Source organism: Chiloscyllium punctatum, chromosome 2 (genome assembly GCF_047496795.1).
Source record: "Chiloscyllium punctatum isolate Juve2018m chromosome 2, sChiPun1.3, whole genome shotgun sequence".
Classification (NCBI taxonomy): Eukaryota; Metazoa; Chordata; class Chondrichthyes; order Orectolobiformes; family Hemiscylliidae; genus Chiloscyllium; species Chiloscyllium punctatum.
The window spans coordinates 39,573,313-39,589,067 of NC_092740.1; the positions used below are offsets into that span (position 1 = coordinate 39,573,313).

The 15,755-nt window shown below is 37.5% G+C and overlaps 1 protein-coding gene across 1 annotated transcript in view; it reads left to right on the top strand.

The window, feature by feature from the left end:
• The window catches only part of ap3b1a (adaptor related protein complex 3 subunit beta 1a), a 314,446-nt gene that overhangs the window by 118,685 nt on the left and 180,006 nt on the right, over positions 1-15,755 (top strand). The window contains exon 7 of the mRNA XM_072547465.1: positions 3,179-3,361. Coding sequence (XP_072403566.1) covers positions 3,179-3,361 — 183 coding nt within the window. The remainder of the gene's footprint in view (positions 1-3,178; positions 3,362-15,755) is intronic.

The window sequence follows — 15,755 nt, forward strand, 5'->3', positions numbered from 1 at the left end:
AATAAACTATTTTCACTTGTGAAATGACTGAGGACAAGAGAGCATAGATTTAACATGATGTACAAAAGAAGTAAGAGTGATGTGAGGAAGTAAAATTCAGTGGGTTCAGGGTATGGAATGCACTGTCTGGCAGTGTGAAAGAGGCAAGTTCAATTAAGGTATTCAAGAGGGAATTGGATGACTGTTTGTTTGGATATAAATAGTCTGCATGACTATGGAGAAAAGGCAGGGGATTAGCACAAGGTAATGCTTATTTGAAGAGTCAGTGCAAGCACAATGGGCCAAATGGTGCCATATCAATTCTATGATTCTGTTCTTTGCAAATAGAACGTATAAATACAACTGCACCAGTATACATTTATCAAGTAGGTGACAGTCATTTGCCAGTTTATTTCACAGGGTAATGGCTTAACATTAGGGGTCAACCTGCCCAGTTTAAAATTTCACCAAAGCCTGGCTGTTGACTGTTAATTATTATTAACTGGTGTACTCTCCTTGCCAATATCTCAACCAATCAAAGCTCACTTGGTAACCAATCAGTACTCTTCTCCCATGTAGTATAAATGTTAGCTTGCAACTTTGAATTTATATATTTTTTGAAAAGTGCTCTGATGGTGACCAGAACTAGACACAGTACTCTAGGTGCAACCATGCAAGGTAAGAAAAGTTCAGCGTAAGAGCCTTGTTTTTCTGTTCTGCTTCTATTTATGAAGACACAGATCCTATGCTCTTTTTATTAGTTACTCTTTGTTTGTTCAGCCATCTTAGAAATGTAGAAAATATAGGTGAGAGTATGTTGTTTGGCCCTTTTGAGTCTGCTGTGCATTTGGTACGATTGTGACTGATCGTCCACCTCTGTGCCCTGTTTCCTGCTTTTCCCCTGTACCTTTTTAATGCATTTAACCCTAAGAACTGTATGTAATTCCTCAGAAAAACAATTTCAATGTGACTACCAGTTCTGGACTATCTAGTCATTGGGAACACCTCTTCTGTGTTTAACCTGTTTAGTTTGTTAGAATTTTATAGGTTTCAATGAGACTCCCCTCGTTCTTCAGTCCAAGCAGCATAGTTCCAATTGGTTAAATCTTTCATGTCAGTTATGCCATCCTAGGAATTATCCTGGTACAACAAAGATTTGCTATCTCCATGGCAAACATCCACCCTTGGTTAAGCAGACCAAAACTGCACTGGTATTCCAGGTGTGGTCTCACCAAGACCCTATGCAATTGCAGCAAGACATTGCTGCTCCTGTACTTGAATCCTATTACTATGAAAGGAAACCTACCACTTTCACTGCCCACTGCACCTGCATGTTTACTCAGTGACTGGTACAAGGATACTCAGGTCTTGTTGAACCTTTCCCTTCCCAACTTATCACCATTTGGATAATCCACCTTCATGTTTTTGCTACCAAAGTGAATAACCTCACATTTATCACATTATACTTCATCTACCCTGCATTTACTCGGTTAACTTGACTAAATCAAACTGGAGCATCTTTGCATCCTCTTCACATTTCACCCTCCCACCCAGCTTTGAGTAATCTACAAACTTGGAGGTATTACATTTAGTCCCTCATCTAAATTATTAATACATATTGTGAAAAGCTGGGGATCCATGCACTCATCCCCACAGGACCCCCTTAGTCACTGGCTGCTTCATGTTTATTCCTACTTTGTTTCCTGTCTGTTAACCATTTCTCAATTCATATCAGTACACTATCCCTAACTGCATGTGTTTCAATTTTGCATGCTAATCTCTTGTGTGGGTCCTTAAAGAAAGCCTTCTGAAGATCCAAGTATTTTCACTTGCTTTCCGTTATCAACCCTACTAGGCACATCCTCATGGTCCCATTTTATTTACTTTCAAAAACCAATGCTGACTCTGTCCAATCTCGTCATTGTTCTCTCAGTTCTCTGATATTTAATATCTTATGGGCTTTGTCTTGTTCCCCATTTACTGATGTCAGGCTAACCCGTGTATAATTTTCGCTCTTCCTACATTTTTAAATGATGCGGTTATATTAGTTATGCTTCAGTCCACAGGAGCTGCTCCAGTGATACAGAATCTTGGAAAGATGGCCACTTTCTAGTACCATTTCCCCAAGAACTCTGGGATAGAGATTATTGGGCCCTGGAGATTAATTGAAGATCTGTGTACATTACCTCACCCTAACTTCACCCTTCACTCCACTACAAAACTCCCAAGCTCCCTCTATTCTTGTACATTTGTTTAGAACTGCAGCTTCATATCTCCATTGCCTTTCTGTAATCCTTTGCAGAAATATGATCTCTTATACCAAACAGAAATTGTCTGAAATTCCATCTGCCTCTTGTCAGCCTATCCTGCTAGTCTATCTGTCCTTTCAGAAACAATTTGTTTCCTGCACATTATCTGGCATACCTCAATGTTTGGGATAATGAGTAAGTTTTCAATGTGTACTCTGTATTGTAAGTTGTTTGCATGTACCTTTATAAAGGAAATTTACTGATCCAGGGTGAACATAACTGTCCACCACTCCAATCAGAAAAAGTGCTATTTTACATCCTTAGGTAGTTTTCTTTGTTCACAGTTGACATTGGACTTCCTATACCTTCATCCTGTTTTGCGAAGCAGGTTTTTAATGAATGTTTTTTTAAATGCTTTCTTAAAGTTCTCAAAGGTCACATCCATTGTCTTCACTTTATCAACTTTCTTTGTTACTTAATAAAAAAAAATACATTTAGGCTAATTAACTGTGATGTGCCTTTTTAAAAATCCATGCTGGTTATTTTTCATCACTTCATAGCATTGATTTACTTAATACAACTGGTATTTAAAGTTCTGAGAAAGGGTCACTGGAGTCAAAATGTTAAATTCGATTGATCTTCACAGATGCTACCAGACCTGCTGAGCTTTTCCAGCAGCCTCTGTTTTTGTTTCTGATTTACAGCATCCACAGTTCTTTCAATTTTGGTGTTTAAAGAAGACTTACAAATAACGAGGTTCATTTTGCAAACTAATTTATGAATTTCTTTTTCTTTATGTAATAAGTCGTTCTGTTCATGGAATTAGACAAAAGACTGGAGAAAGCCTCTTAGTATATGTTTGCACCAATGATAATGTTGTTGCTTCAGAGACTAATCAACTTCTCCAAGTTGATTTGAGTTTCACCTTACTCGTTTTTTTTCTCTTGCAGCTAGTAGCTGGAAGTGTTGTCATGTCATTTGAAGAGGTTTGCCCAGAACGAATTGACCTGATTCACAAGAATTACCGCAAGCTGTGTAATCTGTTGGTAGATGTGGAGGAGTGGGGACAAGTCGTTATAATCAACATGCTCACTCGCTATGCACGAACACAGTTTCTAAGTCCATGGAAAGAGGTGAGCTTTGTGCTGGGGAAAGACTTCCCTTCATTTGAAATGAACCACTCCTGTAAGCTAAACAGCCTCTGCAATATTTTGGAAAATTTCAGAGGAAATTAAAATATCCAACTTCATTGCTGGCAGTGTGTTAAGTGACAAATGTATCTGTTGGTTAAAGGCTAACTTAGCAGTTAAAGTATTCTCCAGAAGTGAATCACCTGAAGAAAGTTCCAAGTGGATGCTTAAAGGTTCCCCTTGCACACCCTCCTTAGCATAGCAAATCTTAGTGACCTTGCATCTTCTGTTGCATGTGTTCTTTTTTCCTCTCCAGTTAAATCTGTGTTAAACACTAATATCCTTAGCTTATGAAAATGTTCTCAGATCCCCCTTCAAAGATTCAATATTTGTCAGACAGCTTTCTGTATCTTGACTGAATGTCTGGGTCATTAATGGCCATTGTTTGGCACCGAAATTGAATTCAATTCCTCAGATGGAACATGACAAGAAATCTTTCTTTCTGGAACCGCCATTAATTTAGTAAAATAATCAGGTCCTTTAAAGGAGCATTATAAAACGAAGTTTGATACCAAGCCTTGGAAAGAGATATTAGTTTAGATGACCAACAGCTTGATGAAAAGAGGTACATTTTGAATAGTGTCTTAAGGGTGGAAATTGAGCTGGAGAGGCAAAGAAGGGGAGAGAGAGGGACTAGGCAAGTGAAAGTACAGCCACTAATGTTGGAGCAATTAAAGTTGGAAGGCACAAAAGGCTAACATAGACTAGTATAGGGCCCTTGTTGGATGTAGCTGTTTCTATTGTTTCTTCCTTGTATTGTTTAGACATGATGGGATAGATTTCTGTTTTCACTGCTAAGTGTGAAGATGGTAGAATGATTGCCTAACATTTATAAAATCTATCCAATATCTATTCCATTGATTTTTGTTTTTGTTTAGTGGAATGAAATTGGCAGACTGTGGTGGTAATTGAAACCCTCTGAGATCAGTGCCTCAAGTGGTGAATTGGCCTACCCCAATTACAAGCTCATCTTTAGTTGTGTAAGCTTACACCTCAATGCGTTGTGTTGCAACACCAGTCTGTATGTATTTCTCATCTTTGTTAGCTAAATTTTATAGGATACTTTTGGGGAGGTGTGTGCGTGTGTTGAGCTCTTGTCCCCAAAAAGTGATAATGAGTACCCAGCAAAAGATGGGGTTTAAGAAAAACGTGGAACAGGAGAGAGGGGACTGGAGGCAAACAAGTTTAGTGAAGTGTCAATGTAGTCCAGTGTCCCCCAGCACAGCTAAAAACTTTGATTTGTTTGTCAGCTTATTTTTTTACCCACTTTCAGTTTGTCTTCTGTCAATGCAAACCTATACTGTGGTAATGTGCCCTTTAGACCCAGCCAGTTAGTGTGTGATGTTACACTCCAATAATGCAATCTCTGTACCCCATGTAGCCATATAAAACTTTCCTAGTGGTGACTCTGCAATGATGCATTTGTCCTTGCTAATCATAAAAATCGAGCTCTTTTAAAAGAAATCCCGAATGTTTCTCCCCTCGTAAAATTAGGTCAGCATTTGTGCATCAAACCTCCTGGGTTTGCTTCTTTATGATACCAGGTTATGAACAGTCTGCAAACATGATTTCTTAGAAATGTACAACATGTATTTAACCAAAACAACACAAAGGTAGAGAATGCTGGAGAAACTGGGCAGCGACTGTAGAGTGAGAGATGGTGAATGTTTTTAGTTCCATATAACTCTTAAGAATTTTTTTAAAATACAGAACTCTAATTGATACAAGAACAGAAATCACTGGTGAAACTGTTATGGCAGCATCTGTCAGTAGAAAGCAGAATTTTTGTTTTGGGTCGGACTCAAAATGTTAACTCTGCTCTTCCCACGAATACTGGCAGACCTGATTTTCTCCAGCAATTTCTGATTTTGGTTCAGATCTCCACATCTGCATTTCTTTGTATTTAACCAGTGTGGGCCAACCTCACTTAGCTTGCAATCTTTTCTTTGATATTAATATTGGAAAGTTGACTGCATGTCTAAGGATGGTCTTGTCAAGCAGCAGCAAATAACTAACTTCAGGATCCCTGAAGGACTCTGAAAGTAATAGCAAGATATGAAGCAAAACCATTCCTATAGTTGCAATGGCTATGATGGGCTAGGTGGAAATGGATTCAACCTAAATCCACGCTTTAGCAAATTTGATTCAAGAAATTGTTCGGTTTTGGCCAGAATTTAGTACAGGTGCGCAATCCTTTATCTGAAATTCTTGGGGCCAGTTTCTTTTCAGAATTCAGAATTTTTTGAATTTCAGAATGTGACAGTTTGGTGAAATTTAAAACAGAATCTTACCAAACAGCAGACTCACTGAGTAAAGTGGGATTGAAACAAAATCAAAACCTGCCAGTGCTGGCCCCTCCAACCACCTCTCCCCCCCCCACCCCCCCCCCCCCTCCAAATGTCACATGTGAGTGACCCGCATTGAGTTGGTGTCGACTTGGGTTAATTGTTTGCACACCAAACAACCTTGTTAGTGAGAAAAGAAAACTTCATAAAGAACCTTCAGACTTTGGAGCTTTTTGGATTTTGGGATTTCCAATAAAGGGTTGTCTACCTGTAGTAACCTTTTTGTATTGTTGAGTCCTTCCATAAGTAGAAATATAAATCAAAAAATCCAATGTGGGATATAAGGGAATTGAGGCTTAGAGGAGCAGGTAGGAAAGTGGACCAAGCAGTCGTGATCACCTGCAAAATGTGGGCAGCATGGTGGCACGGTGGTTAGCACTGCTGCCTCACAGCGCCAGAGACCCGGGTTCAATTCCCGCCTCAGGCGACTGTGTGTGGAGTTTGCACATTCTCCCCGTGTCTGCATGGGTTTCCTTTGGGTGCTCCGGTTTCCTCCCACAGTCCAAAAAAATGTGCAGGTTAGGTGAATTGGCCATGCTAAATTGCCCGTAGTGTTAGGTGTAGGGGAATGGGTCTGGGTGGGTTGCCCTTCGGCGGGGTCGGTGTGGACTTGTTGGGCCGAAGGGCCTGTTTCCACGCTGTAAGTAATCTAATTTAGTCTAATTTGTGCAGACAAGCAGGAGGCTGGAAGAACTCAGCAAGCCAAGCAGTATCAGGAGGTGGAGCAGTCAACATTTTGGGCATAAGCTTTGTTCAGGATCTGAAATGTTAACTCTCCTTTTCCTCAACAGATGTTGGCAGATCTGCTGAGTTTTAACAGTAATTTCTGTTGTTTTTTCTGACTTCCAGCATCTTAACTACTTTGTTTTCTTTTTGGTGCAGGCTTGCTGTGTTGAATTGCAAACTCTGCTCTGAACTTTTGTTTCCTTGCATGCAATATTGAACACATTAATCTCTGTCTAGTTTCCATTTAAGTTGTTGTTTCTAAACAAAAACGTCCCAACATGCTCAATTTTTGCCAATATTGTAATTTAAATTCCTGGTTACTTTTCTTGTAAATGTTCCTTTGCTTTTTGGAGTTTCCAGTAAAAGCCACCGAAGCAAATAATTATCTATGTGTAAGGCAAAAACTTGCATTAAAAATTATATGAACTTTAGTTAATTTTTTAAAATGTTGTTGTGTAAACATTACTTTATAGATTTGACTTCCCAGCATAGAGCTGTAAATCTACTACCACGTTCTCAGTGACAATTAAAAGTCTATTAACTAGACAGCAGTCCTATCAATTATGGTATATTTTTGTAATTTTTCTTAAATGACAACTTTTATGATGAATATTCGAACCTAAGTAAAGGCGATTACACAGTGCAGTACTCTGAATTCATAGTGCTGTCAAAGCAAAGACCGATTGACTTTATATTTACATATTAATGAGAAGATTTGTTAACAGGGTCTTTACTAAAAGAAAATAAAGGCATATTTATAGGTTCTGACATTTATAAATGGAGCTGATGCAGGAAAATGGAAATTGAGCCTTTTTTACCTTAATAAATTTCAGAGACTGATAAAATTAATGTTTTCAAATTTTGTAAATATTACAAAAATACTGCTGTTAAAAGTCTTTGTGTTGAAAGGTACATAAATCTACAATATTTAATAACTATTTGTCTTTAAAAATAGAGTATAAGCAATGAAAGATTAAGACGAAGTTTGAGAAATATCAATGCTTTTGGTAGAATGCAGCCCTACTTTTGCAGAAGGAACACTAGCATTGTGAAAATAACATTTGAAGTTCTCTGTTAATTGTGATAAGAGTTTTTAACTTAATGTTCAGGTTTGAAATGTATTAACCTAGAAATTGGGTAAAGAGAATTTTCTTGTGCACCCTATGCAGTGAAATTTACTTTTTTTTTCCCTGAAGTGGTTGTAAATATTTCCTGATGTATAAAACTTTGATTTATTTAAACAGTGTGGCTCTGAGATTTGCCCAGCATAATGTTAAAATATAATCCATTAAACCTTTTGCAGTTGAGGTGATGAGCTCATTGAGCTTTACTCTCAAGGCTTGTGACAAACTGTTGGATCTGTTCCTGGCTCAAAATGTGTTTTTGTACATCTAATATTTACCGGTTATTCAAGAAAATTTATTTGAAACGGAGTCCTTTTCAGGAATGTTAACTTACAGTACCTGCTTTGACACTCAATGATATTTTAACTGTCAAATATATGATGCTGTGACGGAAATCACCTTGGACAAGGTCTTAGCAGTGTAGCTTTCCTTTTTTCATAATGTTCAGACTGAAGAGTGAATTTTTAATCTTTTGGGTTTCAAAACCTGATAAATTAGGACCCGAACTGAGAAGTCTGAAAATTAGATTAGATCCAATTGCAAAGATCTTTAGGACTGTTAGAAACAACTGTAACAGGTACTTCTCAGGGCCTAAGATTCTGAATCAAGTAGAAAAGCCAGTAATTTAGATTAGAAGCTTTCAAAAATGATTTGCTGAGATGTTTTAATGGTGTAAGTTTGAAAGAAATTTCATGAGTTGCTTACATTCAATGGGTAATATAATATTCTGCCACTGGTGTGCCAAATCTTGAAAGAATAAATTAACTGCATTTTGAATGACAATTCTACATCGAATATGGTTGGGTGAGCAAAAAGGTGCCTGTGCATTTCCTTTTCTGATCATGTAGTATAATCTTATCATATCATCAGTACAATAGGTGCATAGGCCTTAATACTGCTCCTGTGTTCTGATTCTGATATCCTTCATTTTGATCTCCAAAAAAATGAAGAGGAAGAGACTTGTTTTTAACATGGAATGTCTTAACACTATTTATTTAAACACCAAGTCAACTAACTGTTTGGAGTTATTGACACAGGCACTGGCAGAGGACTGAGTTAAACAGCAGTAAGGCAAAAAGGTGCATTCTAGTTTTAAGACTCCCTTCAGTTAATTTACCTTCCCTATGTAATTCCAATAAATGCACATTAAGAATTTTAAACATAAGATTTACAACATCGTTTAAGTATTTTTGAATGTTGAGAGTAAAGCACATACTTTGAGTATCAAGGCAAGCTGATTTTCAAATGAAGTGCATGGTGTTTTGTCTCAATTTGCTGAACATAATCAGAATTCAATCATTTTCTTTCTGCTTTGGTGTGAAATGAATGTTTAAAGATCTGGTTGGGACTGTAGAAAATGAATGAGAGCACTCGTGTATGGCTGAATATGCAATGGGGTTTTTATACAGTGCTGACGAAAGGAATGTTGCACTTAGACACTATTTTTTTGTGATAAATTCTGGCATTTGTGTTCCATTCTTTTCAATTTATTCAGCATATCAATTCAGATGCCCCCTCTGTTTATGTATGTTTCCATTTTTAATGTTAGAATCATTTGCAATCTGTGCAGATATTTTTTGTCTCATTGAATGTTTTCATTTTTTAAAAATTCCATTATGACTTTAAACCTTCCTAATCAAGTTTGGGCCATCAGTCATGCATCTCCATCAATCTATCAGCAGATCTATTTACAAACTCCAGCCTTTGTGTAGTGGAAACAGGGTCTTGGGATATTTTTAAGGCAGAGGTAGGTAGGTCATCGATAAGGAATGAAACATTATTTTAGCTAGGAGGCAGAGTGACTACTCATGTTCATATTTGTAGTATCCATAACATTTACCCGTGAGGTCATGTATTTCGGTAGGAAGCATATAGGCATGGACTGTTTTGTAAATGGGGAGAAAATTTGAAGTCTGAAGTGCAAAGAGACTGGGGAGTTCTAGTCCAAGATTCTCAAGGTAAACCTGCAGGATGAGTCAGTAGTTAGGAAGGCGAAGGCAAATTCAATGATGGCATTTATTTTGAGAGGAGTAGAATATAAAAGCAGGGATGTACTTCTGAGGCTCTGGTCAGATCACACCTGGAGTACTGTGAGCTATTTTGGGTCCCATTTCTCAGGAAGGATATACTGGCCCTGGAGCATGTTCAGAGGAGGTTCACAAGAATGGTGCCAGGAATGAAATCCTTAACATGGGAGGAATGGTTGAGGACTCTGGGTTTATACTCGATGGAGTTTAGAAGGATGGGGATGGGGAATCTAATTGAAACATACAGAATGGATGTTGGGAAGTTGTTTTCATTGGTAGGAGAGCCTAGGACCTGAGGGCACAGCCTTGGAGTCCAGGGAAGACCTTTTTAGAACTGAGATAAGGAGAAATTTCTTCAACCAGAGAGTGATGAGTCGATGGAATTCATTGCCACAGAAAGCTGTAGCAGTCAAGTCATTCGATATATTTAAGACCGGGCGAGGTTCTTAAGTATCAAAGGTTACGGGGAGAAAATGTGAGAATGGGGTTGAGAAACTTATCAACCATGGTTGAATGGCAGAGCAGACTAGATGGGTTGAATGGCCTAATTTCTATTCCTGTGTCTTATAGTCTTATGTTTAGTGAATGTACTTTAAACCATCTAGCCATTCTGTGTCTCCACCTTTCTTCAGTATTACATTGAGCTTTCTATTTCACCTGTAAAATTCATAATTTTCACTTTTAAAAGCCCAATAAGCTGAAGATCACACATCCCAGTACCTGTTTTCCCTCAGCATCCATTCTTGTTTAACTAACTTCTGTTTAGTATCATGCTTTGTGTAATATTAAGATTTTCATTTCCTCCTACTTAAGAAACTGGTGGCTGGTAAATTTATACCTAAAGTACACGTGGTTGGTGATCATAACTTGTTTAATTCACTATGTACAAGTTTGTGGCATTGCATAGTGGAAGAAGACAGGAGACGTGCATTTTCACTGAACTAGCCAAGGACGAAGCTAAAAAAAATTTAGGGATGGTAATAGACTTGGCACTTAAGTTGTCCACTTATCGTGAAGCAGCAATCAATGAAGGAAACAAAGATGAATTGTACAAGTGGAGCAGTGGAATATAAGCCAAAGTGTAATATTGAAACCGTATACTACCTCGGTGAAAGTGCTCTTCTGAATGCTGTTTGGTTTTAGTTACTGAGGAGAAAAAGAGAGTTTGAAATTCTGAAAAGGCTCCCAAGAAAAGATATAAGAATGATGCCTAGTGTGTAAATAAATATTTAATTACAATGAAAAATAATTAAACTTGTGCTCTACAGTATTGAAGAAAGTCATTTGAATGGAGGTCTTGGAGAGTTACTAACTAAATTGTAATATCACTACATTTTGAGTTCACAATAATGAAAGATAAAAAGTTAGGACTGATGACGTGCAGATAGCAATTAAGACCTGGAAATATTTACTAGTTAGTGTACTTGATAGAAAGCTCCTAATGTTTGAGAGACAGTGGAATCCTATTGTTACAGAGTATGTTACAGAGGGTAATTTATATCTAGGTTGAGATAGACACGATAACCTTAGTTATATTTACTATGTGATTCTTTTGAATGCCATTAAAATTAAACATCAGTGTTGATTTTGAACCTGGTATATAGAAATTTTATTAATAAAAATTAAACATTTTAGCACAAAGCATCAGAATGATGTATTCTAAAGCATCAAGTGTCAGTATTTGATGTGAGATGTATCTTTTTAGAGCAGATTCTGGCTGAGAGTTTAATTTTGCTTCATGGTGGCACTGATACCCTGCTGGAAAATAGCCAATTGGTGCTGGTGATCAATATCACTTCTTAGGTAGGTAGTTCAATACATCCTATTGCATGAAAGTACTCCAGGGAAACCCTCTGTAAAAACCAAGAGATTACATTGTCAATGATCCAAACTGTCTCCAGTCATGCATGGTAAATGCTATTAAGGGGATTTTATATAGTTTGTACATGAAGTATAGTGAGTTTATAGTTTACGGATATAGCAACGGCCATGCTGCAAGCCATGGATTATTCATCTCAGATGATCCTCGTCTACAAATTGCACATGTATTTGGATATACCTTACAATCTTGTTTCATTTCCTATCTTAAAAGTAAACTTTAAAATGTGACTCCTTGACATTGAAGAATAGCAGGTGACTGGGCATTTTTGTGATGTAGACAGACCATGGAGTGGTCTCTTTGCAATAATGAACAGTAGAATGAGGAGGAGGAATAAGCCATTTAGCTGCTTGGGTCTGCTCTGTTTAAATTGTAACCTCAAATCCACATTCTGACCTATCCCTGAAATCCACCAGTCATCTTGTTTACAAAGAATCTATCTACCTCAGTGTTTTTAAAAAAAAAACCCTTGACTCCAAACACATTTTCAGGAATACAGTTCCACGGACCCTTGGCTCTCTTTAAGAGAAAATTTCATAATCGGAATTAATTCCATGTGGCACATCACTTGTTATATCTTGCCAGTCTGAAAAAAATTGCATTCATTGCCAACTGTCTGCTTGCTGTCAGCCAGTCTTCTGTCCCTACCATTGTGCTACGTCACCACCACCATGAGATTTTATTTTCACAAATAAGCTTTGATGTGAAGCCTTCTCAACTGTCTTCTGGAGATCAAAGCATAATGAGCTCCAGTAATTATTCATTCCACTTTCCTAGTGATTGTAATTTTCCTGAGTACTTCCTTTCCTTCTATTTCATGGTTCATTGTCATCTCCCACAGAAGGCTAAATTGGAAAGACCTTAAAAATGTGTTGCTGGAAAAGCGCAGCAGGTCAGGCAGCCTCAAAGGAACAGGAGAATCGACGTTTCGGGCATAAGCCCTTCGACCCCCCCCAAATTTGAAGTTAGGAACCAAATGTAATATTTCTAAATCTATATATTATACACAGCTAAGTGGCACTGTTTGTTATGAGGATGTAAAACTGTTTCAGGAGGATTTGGATATGTTTAGTTAATGGGCAAGAACATGGCACAATATAATGTGAAACAATGGGAGGTTATCTATTTCTGGTTGGAGAAACATGTGTAAAAGGGACTTGGGAGTTGTTGTCAATAAGTCACTGAACACTTACTTACAGAAAAGCTAATAGGTTAATCACAAGAGAATTTGAGTACAGGAACCTTTCCTTGATTGTCTTGCAGCTTGGTGAGACCATGCCTGGTGTACCGTATGCAGTTGTAGCCTCCTTATCTCTGGAATGGTATGTTTTCAGGAATAATGTCAAAGAGGGAGTGCAACAAAAGTTTCCAGATTTGGTCCCAGGATGATGGGGCTGCTAACAAAGAGACTGTTCAAATTGAGTATGTATTCTCTAAAATTTTGCAGAATGACAGGTACTGTCATTGAAACTTAGGGATAGATGCAGATAAGTTGTTTCTCCTAGTTGCTGAGTCTAGAACCACTGGCCACAATATAAAAATAAGGGAGATGTCCTTCAGACTGAGATGAGGATTTATTTTTCATTTAGATGGTTGAGAACCTTTTTTGGATTTTTTTTAACTTCAGACTGTGGAAGTCTTCTCTTTGAAAATGTTTAAGGTAGAGATTGATGGTCAAAAAACCATCAGCGTACAAGATCAGGGGTAAGGGATGAATAAAAGGTATTAAAATGTTGGACCAGTCAGGCTTGATGAGCAGAATGGGCTACTTGTGTTCCTGTGTTCCTAAAATGTTTAACTAATTCTTCTGCCATTATATTATTTTCTATTATTAATTCTGCAGACTCACTTTCAGTAGGTTCAGCAGTCACCCAATTGACAATTTGAAATAGTTATAGAAACACTTAATATCTGTTTTTATATTTCTGGCCAGTTTTCTGTTGTACTGCTATTTTTCCATCATTATTATCTTGGTCATTTTTGCTGTTTTCATAGTCATACAATCTTCTGACCTGCCATCTGCCTTTGCACAATGGCATTTTTTTTCATCAAGTTGGATAAATTTCTAGTTAACTAAGGACTTTGGATCAATCATTTGAGTTTTCTCTTATTCATTCAATGCATCTATCTGCTGAAATGTATATATCGATGTAAATGCATTTCCATTGACCTATCTTTCCAATCGAACTTGCCAATTCACTTTAGACAGCCTTCCTCTTGTACCCTCATAATTGCCCTTATTTAAATTTTAAAACTAGTTTCAAGCCTGCTCTCCTCTTCCTCAAATTGAATGGAACAGTGTCATGTTATGGTCACTTCTACTTCGATCATTGATCCTATCTCGATGCAGATCCCAGATCCAGTATATATTTACTTTCTGGCTCTGAACATGATATTCTAAAAAAACTATCTCAGAAATCTACTGTGAACTCCTCAACTAGGCTGTCTTTGCCCATCTGACCTTTGCAATCTATATGTACATTCGTGACTCAGATGGCTATTACTGTGCATTTCTGGCAAGCTCTCATTATTTGTTCCTTTATGCTATACTGTGTGGATACTTTTGAGAGGCTTGTGCATAACATTCTCTTTACTATTTAGCATTTCTCATTTCTAACCAAATTGTTTCTCCATGTTAGTTTTCTCAGCTTGGGTAATTCTTCTCTTAAAGTATCAATACCATTGTTAACTTAAAAAGGCACCCCTCCATCTTTTTGTAGTTTTTAATCATTCTGAAATGTTCTGTTTCCTTCAAAATTCAGGTCCCAGTTCATGTCATCCTTCATCTCTCTCTTCATTTTCCTTTTGAGCTCTTAGTTCTTCTGTTTTATTTTGAATGCTAGGTATTTTTTGATGCAGATCCTTTACTTTAATCTTCTACTATTTGTAAATTCCAGACTTAACTGTTTGTTGACTGACTCTTAAATTTATATTCTGTAATCCCTCCTGTGTGCTGTTTCTCATTTCCTGCACAAGTACCTTTAACTTGAGCTTTAACTCTACTTTGATTTATGAGATGTTCCCATATTTGATCACCTGCCATGGCAACTTAATTTAAAATCGCCTGTACTTCCCTAGTTATGCTGTTGGCAAGAGTGCCCTCTGTTTGTTTTGTATGATTCTGGTTAAAGAATAGATAGTGGCCAGATATGCGGTCTGCTGTTCTTTGAAATCATGTAATGGGATCTTTTGTGTCTACCCTGTGGGGGCCATTAGGATATTGGTTGAACATCGTTGCCAGCCATACTCGCTCAGTGTTTTGCTGGAGTGTTAGTCCAGTTTTTGTACTCCAATCTTTTTGGATACTGTACATAGGTTGCAGTGCATAATTTGTGATATAGCATAATGTAAATTTAGCATGCTTGGGAGGATTGGCTGATTTGAATTAATGATGCCCAACACTTTTTCAACAACTGAGGTTCTACTTATCTCAACATTATCTATTGTACATTAATTGAATATAGGTTCATTGTAATCAGCTAAGTCTAAAGAATGAAGTCAACCAAATGTCAGTTGGGGAGCTTTTAGAGGATTGTACTTTATACACATTGCATAATTAGTAAATAATGTATTTTGTATAATATAATTTCACAATTGATACAGTGAAAGAGCTTCTACATATCTTGTCTGCACTGGTCCTCCTAATAAGCAATTCACTAAGTGACATTCTGTCATCTTCTCTCTGTAATCCTGCACATTGTGCTTTTCATATGTCAGCCTAGTTCCATCTTGAATGCTTCAATTGAACCTGCCTTCAATGCGCACTCAGGCAATGCACTCCAAATCTTAATCACTCGTTGGATGAATAAGTTAGCAGGTAGATGGACAGGGAGCCCAGGGAGAGGGAACAAAATGTTGGCAGCCAAATGGTTTGTTTATAGTAAGCCAGGAAAGAAGTGTAGTTGAATGGGTGACAGTTACAAGCGTTGTGCTACTGGAAAGTTAGCACAGACTGTGATGTTTTCTAATACCTTTTTGTGTGTGTGTGTGTGTATATATAAAATCACATTTTTTCACTGATCTCATTAGTTAGCCTTTTGTATGCTTGATCATCTAACTGCTTTATCTGCTATTGTCATGATGTCAACCCCAGATAATTTTTTTTTAAACACCATTGGTTCCACACGGACCATGGTGTTTCCAGGTCCATCAGAATAGTTTGGGTAATCCCATTCTAGTGCTATCGACTGCTTTGAGTTAGTTGTGGGAGATCCTGTCTCAATTTCCCCTGCAGAT